Source organism: Ylistrum balloti, unplaced genomic scaffold (assembly GCF_031769215.1).
Source record: "Ylistrum balloti isolate Yb309-2 unplaced genomic scaffold, AGI_CSIRO_Ybal_v1 Utg371032, whole genome shotgun sequence".
Taxonomy (NCBI): Eukaryota; Metazoa; Mollusca; class Bivalvia; order Pectinida; family Pectinidae; genus Ylistrum; species Ylistrum balloti.
In genome coordinates this window covers 453515-473864 of record NW_026782573.1, presented here as the reverse complement: position 1 = coordinate 473864, position 20350 = coordinate 453515, and the positions used below count along the sequence as shown (strand labels likewise).

The window sequence follows — 20350 nt, the reverse complement described above, 5'->3', positions numbered from 1 at the left end:
TAGCTGTTTCTATACCCCAAGGGCTTTGCTTGTCTCATGTGTTTACAAATTGACATGTAATTTACAATTACCATTGTACCTGCCGAAATACATGCACATGTTTTTACCCTCACATAGCTGACATATTGTGTATGATATACCATCTAAAAAGTCATGCTCTACTGAGTTTTACATTCCATTCATTCAACACTACTATTTCTAACCAACTGTTGTGTTGACCTTTAGACATATTTTAGGCCTGTTTAAATTACCAAACATTGAAACATTTATAGATCTATGTATTGGCTCAAAATTACAGATTTCACACCAAGATTATTACGATTGCTTATTTTCATATTGGGAACTTGTAAGCTTTACTTATTAAGCAACAATTGCGAAATAAGTTATTAATCACATTTGCTTAACCGGATGGAAGGGCGTTAGGGGTAGTGTTATTTTTATTGAAAACCTGAGTTTTAGACATGTGACCTCACTTGATTAAAATGTACTGTTTGTATACAGATTGTCCTGTAACCGATGATATTCAGTTGTTAACCAGCTTCTTTAATGAGATGGAGAAATATGACATGTCAATTTGTGTGGGAGGTGCAGGCAGCACAACACCTGAATCTTAGTTCATTTCTTTAGGTCTATAAATAAATATAAATATTATTTAGTTTACAACAATAATACAACAAGCATTAACCTATATTAATCATTCTTGTTGGCCAGGATGGTAGTAAGGGAGAGAGGTGGGGGAGTGTCTAAATTTTTGAGGAAACTGAAATACAGAGGGAAAAACCAATGAAGTAGGGCAGGTGACATATATTTTCTCTTCCATTCTGGGAATCAACCCCTGAACTCCTAAGTGCATTTCGTCTGAACCACCCACTTTTTAAAATTCTGATGAGGATTGAATACGGTCTAGAAACAAAATTATACTGTAAACACAAGTAATTTGGCACAATGAAATTGTAATGCATGATCCTAACTACAAACAATTATATGAAATAACAAATTCACACATTTGTGATAATTTCTTTAGTGTAAAAATTGCTAGAATATATTTACCAATATGTACATTTACAATTCGGAGATAAAAGAATGTAATATGTATGATGATAAAATATCACACAGATATGACAACCTTGCGTACAGATAGTAAATACTTACTGTATACTACATTTGATAAATCTAATTGATTTTAGTAGCAGTCCTAGTATATTAAAAACAAATTAGATTGGTTGTATCAATGAACAAACACATGCACACCAGGTCACCTTTGATGTATTTAATCTATGAATGTAAGCCTACTGCATTTACGTAGAACTCTATCAGTTATTTTATCCCAGTGGTCATGAGTTGTTGAGGTCACTGATCTTAATTTATCAATAATTTGAGACCATTTGCTAAGAAGATAGTTTAAGTAAGGAGTTTCTGATGGAAAATTTTATACAGACATGACTACACAAAACATAGATAATCTAAGGAAGGTATCAAGGGGCCATTGTATGTTACCTCAAAAATGACATTAATCCCATATGTATAGAATGACCCATCTTAACTCTGATGTTGACAAAAATAAATAACATGGACACATTACCGTCACAGCTTCCAGGATTTTGCCTGTGTGTCCATGTGCCCTGTCATGTCATATGCATTCAGTGCAATTGACCTGTCTTAACTCCAATGTCGACTAAAATTCACTAATATGCACACATTACTGTCACAGCTTCCAGGATTATGCCTATGTATCCATGAATGATGTCATGTCATATGTATTTAGTGCAGTTTACACTGGTACTTGATTTACAACTTTAGGTATTTTAAAAGTTGTTCCAACAATAACAAAGGGTTATATATTTTTCTTGCATTGTTATAAGTCTATATTTGAAACTAAAGAAAACCAGTGTTTACTTGGGTCGTTATTATGCATGTTACACAGTAATAAGGCTTACACAAGAGAATGTGGTCTTGTCTTTATTTTTCATTGTATGTAGGTATATCAGCAAACCTTTTTCAGATACGCCACACCAACTACTGCAGTATAAGCCTATTTGGTTACATGTTTTATGAAAATCTGTGTCAATTTTTTTTTTATATAGGAAATGACTGAATCATACATTTCATTGCAGGTACAGAATATCAATAGCAGTCCTCAAATTAAGTAGTAATTAGTATGTTAAAGATAAATTTAACATGTACAAGGGTTACATATTGGGTTTGTCGCTCCAAGAACTGCCAGGCAAAGTTGAATCCTATCTGCCAGTAGCTGGTGACTATACCTCAATGAACAACATGTGAGAGGCTGGCTGCAGCCAATGTTATTCGGGGTAAAGTGTCTTGCCCATACTAAAACATGACCCCATAGAGTCCTTAGAAAAAGCCCTGTAATGTCAGATTTCTCTAGTGATTGCCAACTCAGACTGTATAACAAGTATAATACCTTCGTTACACTGAAACAATTGCAAGGCTTTGTATTTCATATACTCATTAGCCACTGATAAAACTTATTTGAAATTTACTTGGACAGTCTGAACATTTGCTGCAAATATTAATGAAAACCTGTAGACTTTGAAAATAGCTTATTAACTTATCAGTCTGTGGTTAAAGGTATGTAGGACGGAACGTACAGGTAATTACTAATCAAGTATTAACTTTGTTTTATTCTACCTGGATGTTTATGCTTAACTAAGTAAAATGTATGTAGATAATTACTTCAGGTTCAGAATACACAAATATACAATGAATATCTAATGCTAATTTATTCATGAAGTGAACAGCATTTGAAATTCTTAGATTAACAATTCCATATGAAAAGGATGTATACCTAGTGTGTATGTATATATACATACAAAAGTATCAGTGTTATAGTCAAGCTGTTATAAGAAATATTTATTGTAGTATATGTTTTTTTTATGTAAATAAATATGTAAATGAAATCAGCATATGTGCTGTTAATGGGTAAATTTGTGGGGTTTTTTTTGGACAATATTGCTTGCATGCCTTTGATGATAGTTGTAAACTTAAATATCTTGCCTGTAGTGATAAAGCTTTTTTCTTCCACTATTTGTCTTTGATAAGAAAATGAATAAGGAAGTGTATGTATAGTGTTAAATTCAACTAGGTTCGTGTATGTTGATATAGTAAATAAAAAGTAGCATACTCCATGCTTAGTCAAGCACGACAATATTCTGTTTAAAAGACTTGAAAGATATCTGCCTAATACATCATGGGTGTGTGATGAAGTTTTTTTAACGTACTGTTCGTAGTAGTAAATATGAATCTTTGATATATTTTAGCTTTGACCTACTTTGATTTCTGCCTAAACAAATTAGGTTAACAGATTGCCGATAAAATTAATCTAGTTTTCTTTAAAACATTAGGAGTGTAAAATACTGAGATTATTACCATTAGACTGTTTAACACTTGGAAATGCATTATATGTTCAATATCCCTGCATACCATGGGTACATCTGGTTTAACTTGAATTAAACAGAGTAAATATTTCAGCAGAGATGATGCACAAAGATAGATGTGGTTTTCACCTTCTGTATTCTTATTTAGACTGTTTCTTCTTTAAAATTTATTAAAACAACCATTCCCAAATTTTATCTGTTATTTTTTTCAGATATAGTTGTTATTATTAATTTATGAATGTTTACTTTTTATTAAAAGATAGATTCTACATAATTTAGGGATAAAACAGTAAAGGACGTCTACTTTTGCAGTAAAGCAATAATGTATTGTTTATATTTATAGACATGGCATGCCTGCATGTGTTGATGTAACTAGGAAGTAAAATTCAAACTATAACCGGGCCAGATATAGAGGTTTAAACTGCTCGATAATTTGTCATGTGATCATGATCGTGTCTACAGGGTGCAAAAGTCAATATATAAGAACAACCACATGCATTGATAAGTTGACAGTGCTTATGATCTTTATATTGTTGATTATACAAATTTATTGAAGCTTAAAAGTCAAGTGTTTCTTCAGTCATATATCTTAAATAGTAAAGGCCATCCTGTGTCTATTAGTAAATGTCCAAAAAGGTCATAACATGTTCATCTGGTTTTGTATGTCTCTTTTCACATTATAAAACCGTGAGATTTTACTATTTTTTGTTGGTTTTTTTATGATAGGCACTTCTCCTTACAATAAAAAAACTTTCAGTAAGATGTAATTTGTAACTTAAAGCAAGATGAAGACAGATTTGCTAAAAATATTAAGTCTGAATAAATGTAACCTGACACACTGAGTACTAATTACTATATATATTAATGTAACCTTACATTTAATACTGTATAAGGGATCATTTTATTTACTGAATAATTAATAAATTTTGTTATATGGAACAAGGAAAGACTACAAATTGAGGAAGTCAATGTTGGTGATTTATAATGAATCTGATGCACATTATTATGATATGATATACATATAATCCTAATCTATTTTAGTGCAAGAACTTGTGATTGCTCCAGATTGCCCTGACATGTTAGGGATGTACAGCTAACCCATGGTCACATTAAGATTGCTTGATGGGCATTAGATCTCCCAAACCTCAGTTGTGTATAAATGAACCTATAAAGAGCTGTCAACAGCCAAAGTGACTCCCTTAGTAGTGTGACCAAGAAGTGATGAACCCTGCCCTTCAGCCACTTGTTATGTGATGGTATATGTCATTAATTACCTGGTTCAGTCTCTTACCTGTGTAGAGTAGCACACCTGTGGCCTACAGCCTTAGGTTTGTTAGGAGGCTGAGGGGGTCCACAGTATACGCAATCAATGTTACTTGGCAGATTTGTCTGAGACCAGCCTAGTGGTGTGGCTCCCTCTTAAATTTCATCTGTGTTGAAATGAGCATTCTGGTGGACCAATAAGGGAGATATGTATAGCTAATAATGGCTAGCAATCATCTGAACCTGTTTTAAAATGGAAATTATTTATTCATTGATTGCAGAATCAAATCTATTAGGCATGTGTATGTGACTGCCATCCTATAAAGCATTGATTTGAGTGTGAAATTTGTTTTAGGACAGTTCTAAAATTTTCTCTTCTCATCTTCTTTTCTTAGATGAGATAATTGAGATTTTTTGTAAATGTTTTTAAACTGCAGTAAATATTCTCTGGGTCCTTCCAGTAAACATATCCAGTAATGAAATAAATTAATTATCGACAATTGATATATAAGTATGTAGAATAATAGTATTTGACGGAAAGTGCTTTATAAAACAGATTCTGGATCATCCTTCTGTTTCCTGTATCACCTCTCATTGTCATTTGTTAATATCAATTAAATAAGCTCACAAGTGAGCTATAGGAATACTACAGTGTCTTTCGTTCCTCCATCTGTCGTCTGGCAACTTTTCCAATAAGTTGGATTTTAACCAAATTTGGTCTGAAGCATCCTTGGAGGAAGGGGAAATAATTTTGTAAAAACTGTGTTTCTGTAGGCCAGAGGGGCAAGATTCATATATATCAAATATCAATATATATATAAAGATAAATATATCAATTTCTTTAAATTCTATCTTGTTCTTTAGGAATGGCACGGTATTGTCATAATTTGGTCTGAAACATCCTTGGGTAAAGCAAAATCAGTTTTGTATGAATGGTAGGTATCAGTGCCCTGATGTGGGAGGGGTAATGTCAAAAAGGGAAAATAGGGCAAATTCTTTAAAATCATCCATCTTATATAGGATTGCTTGCTTTGGTTTCTTTTCCAGTTTTGCCCAAAACATGTTCAGGATATGGGTATAAATTTTATATGAACAGTGTGTTTCGACACCCAGGGGCGGGAGAGGCATTGCCTAATAGATGAAATAGAACAAATTCTTTATAATCATTTATTCTGTTAGAGTGATCCAGATTTGATCTAAAGCATTCTTGGTAAAAGACTTAGTTTTGTACAAAATGTAAATCAGTATTTAACCCCTACGGGAGAAGGAATGAAGCCTAATAGGGGAAATATACAAGTGTTTAATTACTTTTCCTTTAGTTTAAAATAAACAATTTCAGTAAAATAAACAAGGTGATTGTAGATTTTGTATGTTATTGTATATCATGATCTTGACTATGCATTGGTCTAGTGATATCTTTGTAATGAGTTGTGCATGTCTTAAATGTGTAATGCTGGTATTTCAACTTCCTGAATCTAATCCATAGCATGTTTTTATCGATTTATACGCTAGTACATGAACAATTCCTGTCATGTGTATGTACCTACCTGTAATGTAAATTTCTCATATAGGTACCAATGTGAATAACGTCTTGTGTACTTAACATGTCAGTCATGTGATTTTTTGCTTACACCCAGTATTGGATATCTTGTTGGCTAGCAAGTAATGTAGACATTTTACTCCAGACTAGCTGTCAGCTCAGATCTCTGAATGATCACAAAATACAACTTTTTTCTCTGTTGGATTTTTACACATTGTAATATATTTCAAACACTGGGATTTTATTGCTGTGAAAACAGGTTTAATATTATTTTTCAGGTATAAAGATATAGTTAACCAGGGTGAACTTTTAGATTTAATTTGACATTCATTGACATATTGATATAACTGTCATTCGTTATATCAGCTGATTACGTAGAGAGAAAAAAAAAATTGAAAATGAAAAATTAGTCGAAAAAGTTATTAATCACTTGCAGCAATTCAGACAAAATTTTAAGTAAAAATAAAAATCTTGTATTCAAATAAGGACTAGGATAAATTTATACAGCTTCAATATGCACTTGAATGTTTTGTGAGAAGTTTGTAAGACCAATGGTGGCCACATAGATTCATTAATTTAGAAGATTCATTGTTTTTGACATATAACGAAATATTGATGGTCGATGTTTGATTATACAGGAGAGGTTGTAAGTTAATAAATCGTATTTTGTTTTTCAGGTTAGGGTGGCTGGCAGACAATGCCAGGTGTAACACCAAGAAATATGAATGGTTATAACGACTACAATGGATATGGCCGCTACAAGTAAGTTGTCTCCCCTTTAACTCCTAGCTGAAATTTGATTACCTGGTAAAGTGTTTCCCTGTTAATTGCTCAGAATCTTAAGCAGAAGTAATAGACTTGATATGTAAGCATAGTTTTGAGGCAAAGATTATTAATATGAACTTGAGTTAGTAATGATACAGAATTTATATACATTTCTGATTTTGATAAAAAAAAAATGGGAGGGCATATCATTACAGGGTTGGTATAAGCTAGGTATCATTAAGGTAAATGAAATATGGCTGAGTATCTGTGCCTTGGAGTCAAGTAGTAGTAGATAAAAATAACAGCCCATGAACTTGATTTGAATGAAATGAAAGTGTAGATGATTAGAAGATCAGATGCTTTATTAACAGAATATCATAATGTTGTATGCAATCATAATACATAAAATCGCTTTGCTTTTTTAATAATACGCTTCCATTGTTTTATCTTGCCTGATAACCACATTTTGTGTTGATATATAACGCTACATTTTACTGTTGCTGCGCAAAGTAGCACCATCCGTCAAATGTGTAAGCTTCAAAACTAAAGCATCTTGGTCCGAATGCATTCGTTAAAAGTCCTACCCAAGTGTGTTCACACTAATATACATCAGAATTAATCAGGAGATTGATAGATATTGTAAAGGTTGCTAGTAATGTGAAATTTCCATATCAAAGTGTGATTTTGATTCAATTTTTATCCAAAATAGCATTGATGCAGATGTAGTGATTTTGCAATTGGAAATGTTTTGGTCAGATTTAATTAAAGTTTAGGGTTTGGAGATGAATTATGTAAGGTTGTTGGTATCTTTTATGGTATTGATAGTAAGAGGCTGTTCTTATATAGGTTATATGAGGTTATATTACATGTAAAAAACATTACAACCGAAAAAAAAATAAATAAAAATAAGTTAGTATAGGAAATGATGTGTTACAAAATGTGTTTTGGTTTAACCATCCCATATGTAACAAAAACACTCTGGTGATGGATACAGTACAGTAGATAACTAACAAAACATGCTGAAAAATAACCCGAGGAAATAACTGGGATAAATATATGTAGATTTAATGGGTCAAACTCAAGTCTCAGACACATGAACCTCTTAAAGCAGGCATTGTAGTCCAACAGGTTCCAGGTTTGGGATGATTGGACAGAGCTATTGTTGTATACTTAGTGAGGAGCTGGAGCGTGACTCGGTGTTTCTGTAACAGGGATGTGTATGTAGGCCAGCCTATGATAGTAGTACCTATATCGCAGTGTATAGATAGGGAGGTGGGAGTGTAAATGGAAGTTACCTACAAGTAGGGAATATAAGATTACACTAGCAGAGACATCTTTCTCAATTACATGTACCATGAAGAAAGACGATTTACAAATTTTGGGTCATGAAATTCTATATGGATGTGCGTGTATCTGTATACCAGAGGTGATCAGACCTTAAATGGTCAGCAGAATAAAGGAGTCCCATCGCTTATCATCGTACTATATAGGTCACATCTCTCCCATTTTCAGATAACCTGTATAACCACAGTATCATTTTTTGTCAGAAATAGAAGTTCCGCTGATGCTCAATTTGTTAGTAGAATACCTACTTGATCTACAGGGAGAACTCATTCATTATATTGTACCTCCACCGATTAATGGCATTGTGACCCAGATATCAAATAGTTGCGAAAAAATTTCTATCAGAAAACATTAATTTCATGTTCTTTAGTCTCCCATTTTGTAGTAATTGGCCAGGCCATGTCCCAAGTTTTGATGAACAATTGACCATTTTACTAGGCAGTCAATTCAGGGATCAGCCCTTCTTCACATCCGCTGAAAGGCTGAATAGTAGATGTAAAACCCATTGAAATAAATTCAAACTAAAAGCCCTTATTCCAATTCAGGTGAAATTACCTGTTATTACATGCACTTGTTACCTTGCTGTACAATATGTAATATACCAAATTTAAGACTATAAAGACCTAAAACAGATTCGATCAGTATGGCACATTGTATGTTGAGATAAGGCACCTAGCTCAAATAATGGATTGGATATGAACATACATTAAACAAGGAAGTAAGGAATATAGATATGACACATGTCCAGATAGAAAAGTCATACCTGTAAAATAGGCGTTATTCTTAGAAAACTTCTACTTTCACTTATGGTAAATGATTAATCATAGGTTAAAAAAGCAGCTTTAAGTGTAGAATTTCAATGAAACCTGCTATATTCAAGAGATATATTTTGATATGACAAGTAAAATGTTCAATTTTGACCACACCCATGCAAACAAATGAAGACCAGAAGTTCAATACGTTGAAATAAGGTGCTACCTGAGATATTTGTGTTGGTAGTGAATGTTATCAGTGAAGTACCTGTATGGTGTGTACCTGTATTTACCTGGTCCTGTCAAGTGCCTGTCTGTGAGGGCACCTGTACCTGTCAATATACCACCCATTTAGGCAGTATACACTCAGCAGCACATTCGAATGGTCACTATCTATACTGGCCTCCTATAAAATAGCTCACATACTTTACATGTATTGATTTTGTATGGGCAGTTGAGTAAATTTTTTCCTAATCATTAAACTCCATTGGAATCTTATAACTGATCTGTAATAGTTATAATGCCTACATCAGTTCGAAAAAATAAAGAAACTAAAAAATAACGAGTCATTAGTTACCTTTTAGAAAATGACATTGGGCTATTGCCTGTTCCCAAATTTATCAGACACTTTAAGCATGACTTCCAAATTTTACAGTTTACTGCTGAAAGCTTCCAAACACATTAGTTTAAGTTTAATTTACAAATCACATTAAGTACATGACAAAGCTGCTTGTGATTTACCTGTTTCTCATGAATTTAGATAGCTTGTTTGTAGATTGTCATGTGGGAATTTTGAAATCAATAAAATTACTTTTCCTTCCGAGAAGCATAAATAAAACAGATTTTATGGAAGGAATAATTATGTTCAGGTGCACATGTATAACACAGAAGGACTTAATACATATACCTGTAACACATTCACACCAGATAAAACATATATCATTGTGGATCAGATAACAGCTGTCATTGTTATACACAGTAATACCGTACAGATCTAGACAACCCCTAGAAATAATCACACAAGGAGGACCTACAAGACATAGCCCAAATGTTTGTAGGGTATGTTGACCTGTCAATAACCTTCACACATATTGTTCTTAATCCATGCTTAAACCTCTGTGTTTGAATTTCCCTAGGATAATCCTGAAAACCCTATTAAGATTTATAGTTCTTGTGAGTTTTGTTAGTTCAACCACATCAAAATGAATAAACAAATAACCCATGTCATTGAAAAATAAGTGAGCAAATTTCTTATTGAAGTTAAGTTTGTCTAAGGATAATAAATTTAAAAAAGTAAGTTTTATCTATGTGTGATAATTTGTTTTTGATAAAATTCATGCTTGTTAAGAGATAAGATTGGGTCCTGGGAGGCACTACGCAGTACAAAGTTTATCAACATGGTTATGATAAGCAAGCCATTACACTCATATAACTCACCTTTCATATGCCTATAGATAAGCTGTTATGTTGTGTCATAAATCCATCATACTTAGGAGATCTGTGGATACAGGTTTTTTTTTTCTCGACAGTCTACCAGTCCCAAATTATAATTTTGTTATGAAATATTCACTGCATTTTTCTACTTGCTTATCTCCCCTTTCTGTGAAAATAGAATCAGATATATCTTGCAGAGATCAGAATTGTATGACTCAATATAGTTATAGTTTAAACATTTTAGAGACTTGGGGTCAGTCTGGGGTTTTTCTAGGAACTTTGAAGGCACGTCATAATTGATTAAATATCTTGGAGATTGCAGGGGTCAGTACCAAGTTTTTCTAGGGACTTTGAAGGGCACTCCATAATTAATGGGCTTCAGTCCCAGGTGCAAATGAGATAATTTATGAAATTCAAAAACTTTCAGTTTTATACCTTCTTCAAATTTACTTTCCAGTTTATGAATAAATCTACTTCCTTGTAGTAAGATACCCCATCTTATATTTACTGAAATAGCTTATGAATATAATGAAGAAAAATTAAGATTTTCATGTTTATTTTCATATGCATCTGAATAATTCTTGGATAAATTCATTTATTTTAAGTATTATGTACTTCTGAAATATGCCTATAAACACTGGTATGTCAGAAATGTATTGTGTTTGACAAGATTAAATAGACCTGAATAAAACTGAGATAAAGGCTGCTTTACTTAATGATTTAACAGGCAACAGAAATGATAAACCTAATAAAGGTTTTATTTGAATTTATAGCTCAGATAAAGTGTTCCTTCAGTAATTTAGAATTCTTTCAAAGATCTCAAATTATAGACACAACAAATCAAATACTTTGTGACAGTTAACAAGGTAGTACAGTTCGCTGTCAGAAGGATGAGAAACAGAAACCAGAAAATGCTTACTGGGAAAGGAGCACTTGTTTTTAGGTCAAATACGGTACCTGCAAAACAAATTTTAGGATTTAGAACAAAATACTTTGAATCTTCTTTTGAAAAGGTAAATTTATTGTCCACAGTATGGAGTAGAGCTGTCAAGATGAAGTTATTTATCTGTGTATTGCCTTGTTTAAATTTTTCCTGCGTGAGCAGGTGAGATCTAGATGTGTCTGTTACCTGTGTGTACCATACCTGTTTTTCAGTGAAAGAGATCACTACCCAAGCAGGTAAGTTGTGTGCCTTTATTCTGCTCGGCTGTTTCCTGGATCACTGCAGAATTACAAACCAGCACTTTGTACCTGTTGTATATGCAATGTCAAGTTGACCCCTATTCGCACCATACATCTTACCTTTGTGATTGCCCTTATGACCATATTAAGTTGTATAAAATATTTCAATTACTCACAAAATATCACCAAAAGAAAATGACCTAATGGAATGATTTGAATATGGACATAGGTAATTTAGAAAGGGTTATATATATATATGCTTGATTTCAAAAATGCAAACAAGAATACACATATTAAACCAAGTAGTCAGTGGATGGTGATGGTATGTTCGTTGCCCTGTGGTTTTTAGTTTGTTTAATTTGCAAGTTATATTGTGTTGTCATTACTTTCATACATATAGTCGAGTGTGTGCCAAACTACACTTAGAGACCTAATATCAAATCATTGTGGTTCTGCAAAAAAGAAGATCTATAAATATATGTGTTCGTGTTGTTAAACTCTTATCAATCCTTCATTAAAGGTATGGATAATAATTAGCTTGCTACCTTTGCTGTTCGGCACAGAATTTGTAATTAAAGTTTCTTCATTATCCAAATAATAGGCCATACCCAGAAGTAAAATGGCACCCAACGTCTATATTTTTGTGTGTGATACCTATGCACATATTCATAGGAATGCAAGTAAATAGAATGATTATGAGCAGGGAAAGCAATAATAATGTATGTGAATTTTATGACTAGAAGACAAAAATCTAAAGCTTTTTTCTTGTAGGTAGTTTTCAATTACTGTAATAAGATTTTAGAAAAAAAACTTGGATTGAGGAAAAGAAAAGAGATTCTCTGTATATACATTAAGCACCTATATTTAGAAAGAATGCTGTTTATTTTTTTTTTTTACAAATCTCAAAAAGTGAAGAGATGCATAAATGGCTGCGCAAAACTGAGTTTGATACGTAAGTTTAATCATTGCTCTCACTTCTCCTCCTCTGTCAGCTTCAACAGCGCTTTACGACCCAACAATTGATTTTTTTTTCTATAGAAAGACTTTCTATGGCTCCATTGATTGATTAAATAACATTTTAGCGAAAAATTTTTCAACAGTTATGTTTTTGTGAATTTGTTATTAAAAGTCTACAACGAAGATATATATATATATATATATGTGTGTGTTTCTTCATATCACTTTTGATTTTTGTTATATATAAAAATGTAATGCAGACTTTAAATGTTCATCCCCCAGAAAACCTGTTTAGCGAGGATAAAAATTAATCAACAACCTTAGGCTGCACATTGCTGGTGTACACTGAAATTCTCCAGGTTACTTTGACATTAAGAGATCCTTTCAAAACATGCACAATCAAAGTTTTTTGATTACTTGTAAGGACATACACATTTAAACAATATGATAGTATGATACTATTAGTTACGGTAAACCTTCGGTCTGTCCAAACAAAATTACATCAATATTAATGAGCCTGTTTGAATATGATGAAAATATGCTTGTGTGAATAAATTAGATTTAGAACTATCAGAGTCAGCATTGCCCAAAGTCATGACAAAGTGATAAAACATTCCAGCAAGGCAGTAAATCGCTTCATGTTCATTGACTTTTAAAAATGGAAGATTTCATTTTGTTCATCACATTGAATATTGTGGTGAGGAAACCCATGTACAATGGAATAAAGTATTGTCTGCTTGGACCTTGACATAGTGTTGACATATCGGTAAGCAGTGTTTGGATACAGACTTACATTAACATTAATTATAAGCATCTCATGGGATGTTTACGAAGCATAATAAACAGGAATAGCTTATCACGATTATTTAATCAGAATGTGTATTGACACACCGTGGCTCCATGACAAATGACACATTCCAACATTCGGTGCATTGTATACCAGTCACATGTAGTACAGAGTTGGGGCCTCAAGGTTTGTCCTTTCTCACAAGCATGACGATGTGACAGCAAGACATGATAGAAATAACACTGAATCAGTGCTTATTAAGATACATACATTTATAATTTGGCAACATCAATTGCTTACGATATTTATTTACAATCTAGTTACCATATTATTAACAGTCTATGTGAGGTAATCTTTACTAAGAAGGTCTCGAGAAAGAAGAACAATATTGATCACATGGAGCGATCAGTTAGATTGTGACACTAATATCCCTAGCAATAGTTGAGCAATGTATGATCTCATGATGTGTCCAAATAATTCAAATTGTAAATGAAACAAAAATAGAAAGGGTTCAAATTATCATTAGATTGATAATTATTGATTATTAATCATGTATTCAAACTACTCACCTATTCTAACTGACCAGAGGTTTACCGTAACTAGAAATGTATTAATCTATCTATGGTATCAATTACTTTACTGTTGTGTTGTCACACTTCTCTGTATTGTAAACCTGTAGAATCTGTAGATATAATATTACCTAGTACATTAATTGACTTCACACTCTTTTACAGTATGTCTGCAAAATCATGAGTTCCATATTTTAATCACCAAAATCCTTAAACCTGGAAATAATTAGTTTTTATTATAGCCAGTATATAAATGGTGTATACATTTTTTTCCTTATTTCTTGTAATTAGTAGGGGTCAAAGTTATTTATGGTCTCTAACACCATCTGTCAGCTCAGACTGTTGTCTGGCTAGGTAAGCCTGCAGCTGTTGGGCAGTGACCTGAACTGACCTGTCTCACAAGACCAAATGGTCAGAATTACCAAGTCATAAATTACAAGTACATAAAGGAATTATTTTTGGAGGCAAGACTAAATTTAATATTTGTTTTTTTTTTTAATGTAGAAGTTGAAAGTAATTATTGTATACAGTTACCATCTCTAAAAATTTGTACATTTTTTCTTCTTGCATCAAGAGATCTATAATTCTTTTTATATGTAAAGTGAAAGTGATCCTTACTTTAAATAATCTCAGTCTTTTTAGTTGGAATCCTGCGGTGGTCATTGTCCTAAGCTTTGCACCTTTAATTTACCTGTGTTGCATTGTCCATGTTTGTCTGTTAGACACCATTACCTTATTGTACTGTCTTTCCTGCACAAATGAGACCTAATTCACCATTCACAAATGTTCTCTCTTCATTGATTGCTTTAAACAACCCATTACAATTAGGATTGTGCTACAATTACAGAAGATAACTGATGATGCATTGCTTAATGTTCTTGGATGCGGTACATGTTTCAAAGTTGATTTTTGCTTTGAGTAGGTATTAGATTGGTCTTACCAGGTTGGATTTTAGGTGCATATTGCAAATGTGTCTCTAATTAATATGTAAACACAGGAGAAGTACACACATGCTGGTGATGTGCTTTTTGTGATCATGTACGTAATTTGTTAGCTAACACACGTTGATTTTGAGCACATTAAATTATATGTGCACATTGTGTAGCTTCATGCTTTATGTGTTGTTATAGTTACGTGGACTCATATTCCTCCCCAAGGAGGCCCCCTCCCTCCTCCTATAGGGGGTCAGAGTTCAGGTTAGAATTGAATACAGCCAGGTGAGTGGTCAGTCCAACTTTCAGTGCTGCACTGGTCAAGGTGGTCAGTTCTGACCTAGTGCACCACTACAAGTAGTACAGTTGTGTGATAATTAGAAAATAACAAGGACCAAGGTTTTGGGTATTCTAATACATGTAGTATCTTTTTCTTTAACAATAAGTGTGTTTTTGATTTTATACTATCCTGAAACTAATATGTATTCTTTGTTTTTTTAACCTTTTTTTCCCCAGTATTACTTATAGTCTGTGTTTGAATTTTAAACTTTTTCTAGATTTTGCTTTTAATTCTGAACTAGTTTAGCCTTATGGGTCCGACAGATTTAGTGCTAATCCAAAGAAATCTGGTATTATTTTGTACTTGCTAGAGTATCAAATCATGGACGTTATATATATTAGACCATGTCACTGTCCAAAAGGTTTACAATATGATATTGGAATTTCTGTTATATGCTGAAATATCAATATTGTGGCCTAACATTTTGACATGTCTAAATCATGTTCTACAGTGCAGATTTAAGAGTCTCTGGTCATTCTTTAAGAACAGATATGGTTACTTGTAATTCTTTACCAGCATTAAAACATTGCACACTAAAACTGAGTCTTATACAGAGTTATGGCCCTTTGTTTGGAATGCTTTTATTTGAAGTTTATCTTTTTTTATATTTCGCACAAAACTATTAAAATGTTACAGTGTTTTTACTGGTTAAATTGCAATGTCACTTGCACCATTGTTTTGCAGTTAAGACATTTGATTACTTTCAATTCTAAAATGGAGATTAGGTTATTTACATACAAGATCAAACATCAGTTGGTTGATTGTAACTATTGTGAAAATTTTGAGTTTTATCTTTAGAAACTGCACTCCGCCAACATGTTAAAATCATAACTTATTACATTTAGAATATTGTTTATGTAATGAGACTCAATTTTCTTACAAAATCAAAAAAGAAACAATTAGAAAAAGACATGAAAAATAGTTTCTGTGAGACACAAGCTTATTTTCTTATACTGAAACGTATTCTTTTTGTTACCCTGATTGTGTATAGAATAGTTTGGAGTTTTTTTTTATACATTTTGTCATTTTCTTTATGGAAAATTTGATAATTACTTATCTGTTATCATATTTATCTGCTAATAATTCCTTTCCTACATTAAAGCCCCCTTCTTCCTTTTTGCAGACTTATCAGTTTTAACATAGTAAGAGCTCTAATTAGCCCTCCTCGTACTCTGTTATTTTAGCACTAAGGAAAGGGACTTATTTAAGGATAAATATGGTAAATTAATTTATGTTGAAAACAATGCTTTAAAAAGTGAAAGCTTTTAAAAAAAGTAGCTTTGAACGGGAAAAATATTAAGAACTTGATGTGCAGTCTGTAGGCTGCATTGTCTTTTATAACACAAAAATTAAAAGAAGCCAGTTAAATGTTTTGTTATTTTTTCTAAACAACAAAACCATTTGTAATTTTATGTATTTATTGACAGGGTTGCAAGTGGATGATATCAATTAATGACTATTATTCAGTTAATTTAACCTTTACCGTTCCAGGTTCTTTTAAATCTATACAACAGAGGCAAATTAGAGAGACTACGGCTTTCATCAGCCCTTTGTCCAATTCATTTTTCATCTAAAACATTTAAATACAATATTCATAAATGGAAAACTGATGTTAAGTGATAATATGACATTTAAAAAGTTAATATTTTCTCAATGTTTTAAGGGATAATATGACATTTAAAAAGTTAATATTTTCTCAATGTTTTAAGGGATAATATGACATTTAAAAAGTTAATGTTTTCTCAATGTTTTAAGTGATAATATGACATTTAAAAAGTTAATATTTTCTCTATGTTTTAAGGGATAATATGACATTTAAAAAGTTAATGTTTTCTCAATGTTTTAAGGGATAATATGACACTAAAAGTGATTATTTTCAATGTTATAAGCAATGATATGACATTTAATAAGCGATTATTGGATTTCTTCTCAATGTTATCAGTAAGTGTTGATATGGCATTGAAAAAGTGATTTTCTTTTCAATTTTATAAGAGATAATATGACATTTGAATAGTTGTTTTCATCTAAATATTCTTATTAAAAGTGATAGTATGACATTTAAAAACAGATGAAGTAATATACAGATAACTGTATCATGAACATCAAGTCATGATGCTGATTTGGAACTTCCATTAACAGATACTGTCTCATCACTTGTGTATATTAATCATTTTCATCAAATGAAAAAAACGAGTAAATGTAAAATTCAGGTTTTTATAGATTAACTCATGTAATGCCTGTCTGATTAAGAGCTACAGAATGTGAAATCAATACATATTATAGAACTTAACAAAACCCTAAACTTAGCCATTTTCTAGATAAATTTATTAGTGAAAAACAGCGTCAATAAAAAGAAAATTGCATCTGTTTTTTTTTCATTTTTCAGAGATGACGACTTTGGCAGGATAAACAATGGCTATGGTAAGTTTTTTCTGTTATCTTTTCCAGTAAATTTGTAAATAGAAATAACGGTATTTATCTGGCATGATGTCGGACCAACTTTATTAATTGCTTTTGGTAATTAACATGTTGGCTCACTATGGTTATGCAGGATTATTCAGGTAAGTTTGATTGTACTTTTTATTTTGTGACTCGTTCCAAACAAAAAACTCCGAAATGTATCGATATTTACATGTTGTCTTTCAATTTGATATTGCATTGACTGTTCATGACTTCAACATCATAATATATACCTACCAGATATTTACTGATTAAATTACTGTGTAAATCCATAACATTGAAGGGTATCTCACTTAAAGACTGACTCATCGTGTTTGTTTGTCACATGTTAAATGATTTTGTTAATAGTCAATAGTACACAGGTTTGAGAAATCTGGAAATCTGCCTTTCACACTCGGTGTTAAATGATTATAACCTATGAACCATTCAATAGGTAAATTTTGTATATCTTAAGCCCACTTCTTCCATTTAGCATAATTAAATATACCATATTGCTATACAGTGCTTACTAAGATCAGTAAATCTGAATAATTGTCCTGAAAACTGCAATCATCATGTCTGGAGTAATGTTATAAATTTTATGTTTTCAAAGTTATATGTTGGGCCCCACATGGAAGTGCAGGTGTACCCTATAGTAATCAGGGTAATCTCTGTCCGTCCGTCCGTCTGTCCATCAGCATTTTTGTTTCCCAGTAATAACTTGAGTCTTCATGGGTTGATCAAGCTCAAACTTCATACAGTGTTTCCTTATTGAAAGTGCTTATATGGGATTGCTTAAAAAGGTCAAGGTCACTATTTCTATAAATAGAATATCAGTTTCTGTGTGAAAAATTGTTTGCTTTGGCCAATCTAACCCAAACTTCATACAGTACTTCCTTACTGAAAGAGTTTGTTTAGAAATTGCTTTACAGTTTTGAAGGTCAAAGGTTAAGGTCACTGTTACTATAAATAGATAATTAAGTTTCCCTATGATAATTCAAGTTTGCAATTTTTTGTCACTTTTCTTCTGTAAAAAATTATTATAAATTAAATATTTTTAATTTCTTGATTAATAACATTCATAAAATGTCATGTTTTTCATCTCATGGGTCGGAAACTTCAGTATTTTTTTCGTGGTATGGAATTACTGTTATTCACACTTATCAATTGGATTATATTCAAAAATTATGCTTTGTTTTTGGTGGTATGTCTAAGTTGGGTAGGGGGTTGGGAGGGGTATTTCCAGCCATTAGATAGCAGGACCCTTGCAGACCTGTCAGCGTTGTAGTTCCTTTTCTACAGGATTGACAATTTTTGAAAAGGAAGATTCATTCCACCTTTTCTGCTTTCATTTAGAGCTTAACAAATCCCTGAGTTTGAAAGCCACAAGAAGGGTTTTCTTCCAGGAATTCAAGACCTGATATCATATGATTTCATAATAGTCATCTCATAAACTTAAGTTTGTTTGCTGGGTTAATACTCCTAGAACAGCTGTAGGGCCGTTTTGAGGTGCTGTCTTCTGGTGATAGCTGGTTCCTATCTCATTAAACAACATATGGGAGACTCTTCCAGTGTTGTGCAAAATGACACAACCATCTTAACACAGACAGGTCTGTTTCGCATGCCTGACTTCTTGTAAGACACAAACCAAGCCATGCACCTTGGACCAACACCTGAGGTGATGTAGAGCTGATCTGTTGGAACCCTTATTTACTGAAGTGAAGGAAACATCTTAATATCTATAGTTACTGCCAAAAAGAATTCATAAAACAATGGTGATACACAAAAAGGTCAACAGTTGAAGTATTTGAGCTGATTCCCAAATATATTCCATGTACATACTCATCTTTTTCAGTGAAGTGCCACTGTCGACATATTTTGTATCATAAAAATATAAACAAAAGGTATTTGTAAATCGCCACCTTTGCATATCGAGGAATACAGACCCACAAGGTGTGTGGAGACCCTGTATATGTGTGAATACATGATCAGGAATAGAGTCTGATATTATACACAGGAAGCCTTGCATTCTTCAGTATATATGCAGGTAATTGAGTGTGTAAGCCAGTGAATTTCTTCCTGCAAGGTACAATTAGATTAGTGTTGTACATGTGCGTGCATTTGCTGAAGGAAGTTGTATCTAACTAACGCTGCTCTGTGTAGTGGAGACTTCAGTTTGGAATGATAGAAAAGAAAGAGGACTAGTACTGAAAGATAAATCCCGTTCGAGATCTAGTTTTTAAATCTTGTAGACAGATGCGAGTTGGTCATCAGAATGTTCAACTTCATTACGAGCTGAAGATTTCTAAATATGAGAAGATGACCAGAAACAGGGAAATTGATCAACAGTCAGAACAAAATTAAGGATAAGACTACATGTATGTACAAAGCTAATGAGGCTGGAGAAAGTGGATGTGAGATATGTTGTTCTGAAGTTATATATATATACAGATGATGTAGACAGTGGTATGTGGTGAGTCCCAAGGGTAGTTGCGAAGCAACTTTGTTCACAAGGAGTTGTTTTATCAGCCCTTGAGGGCTAAATGCTTGGATTAAAAGGTAGTGTTTGGGAGGTGAAAAGCTGTGTATTCATCAGCCGTTAATTCTGCTGCAGGTACATTTACATAGTTACAGAAAAATATGTGCAT

General features: G+C 32.6%; 1 protein-coding gene across 5 annotated transcripts in view; it reads left to right on the top strand.

The window, feature by feature from the left end:
• The window catches only part of LOC132560209 (epidermal growth factor receptor kinase substrate 8-like), a 64356-nt gene that overhangs the window by 392 nt on the left and 43614 nt on the right, over positions 1 to 20350 (top strand). For 3 of the 5 annotated variants that reach the window (XM_060224865.1, XM_060224867.1, XM_060224863.1), the window contains exons 2-4: positions 6879 to 6963; positions 11652 to 11675; positions 17650 to 17684. In XM_060224865.1, the coding sequence (XP_060080848.1) occupies positions 6899 to 6963; positions 11652 to 11675; positions 17650 to 17684 (124 nt within the window). In that variant the 5' untranslated portion in view covers positions 6879 to 6898. Of the gene's footprint in view, positions 1 to 6878; positions 6964 to 11651; positions 11676 to 17649; positions 17685 to 19896; positions 20081 to 20350 lie in introns of those variants that run through there. The other 2 variants (XM_060224864.1, XM_060224866.1) reach the window with 2 other exon arrangements.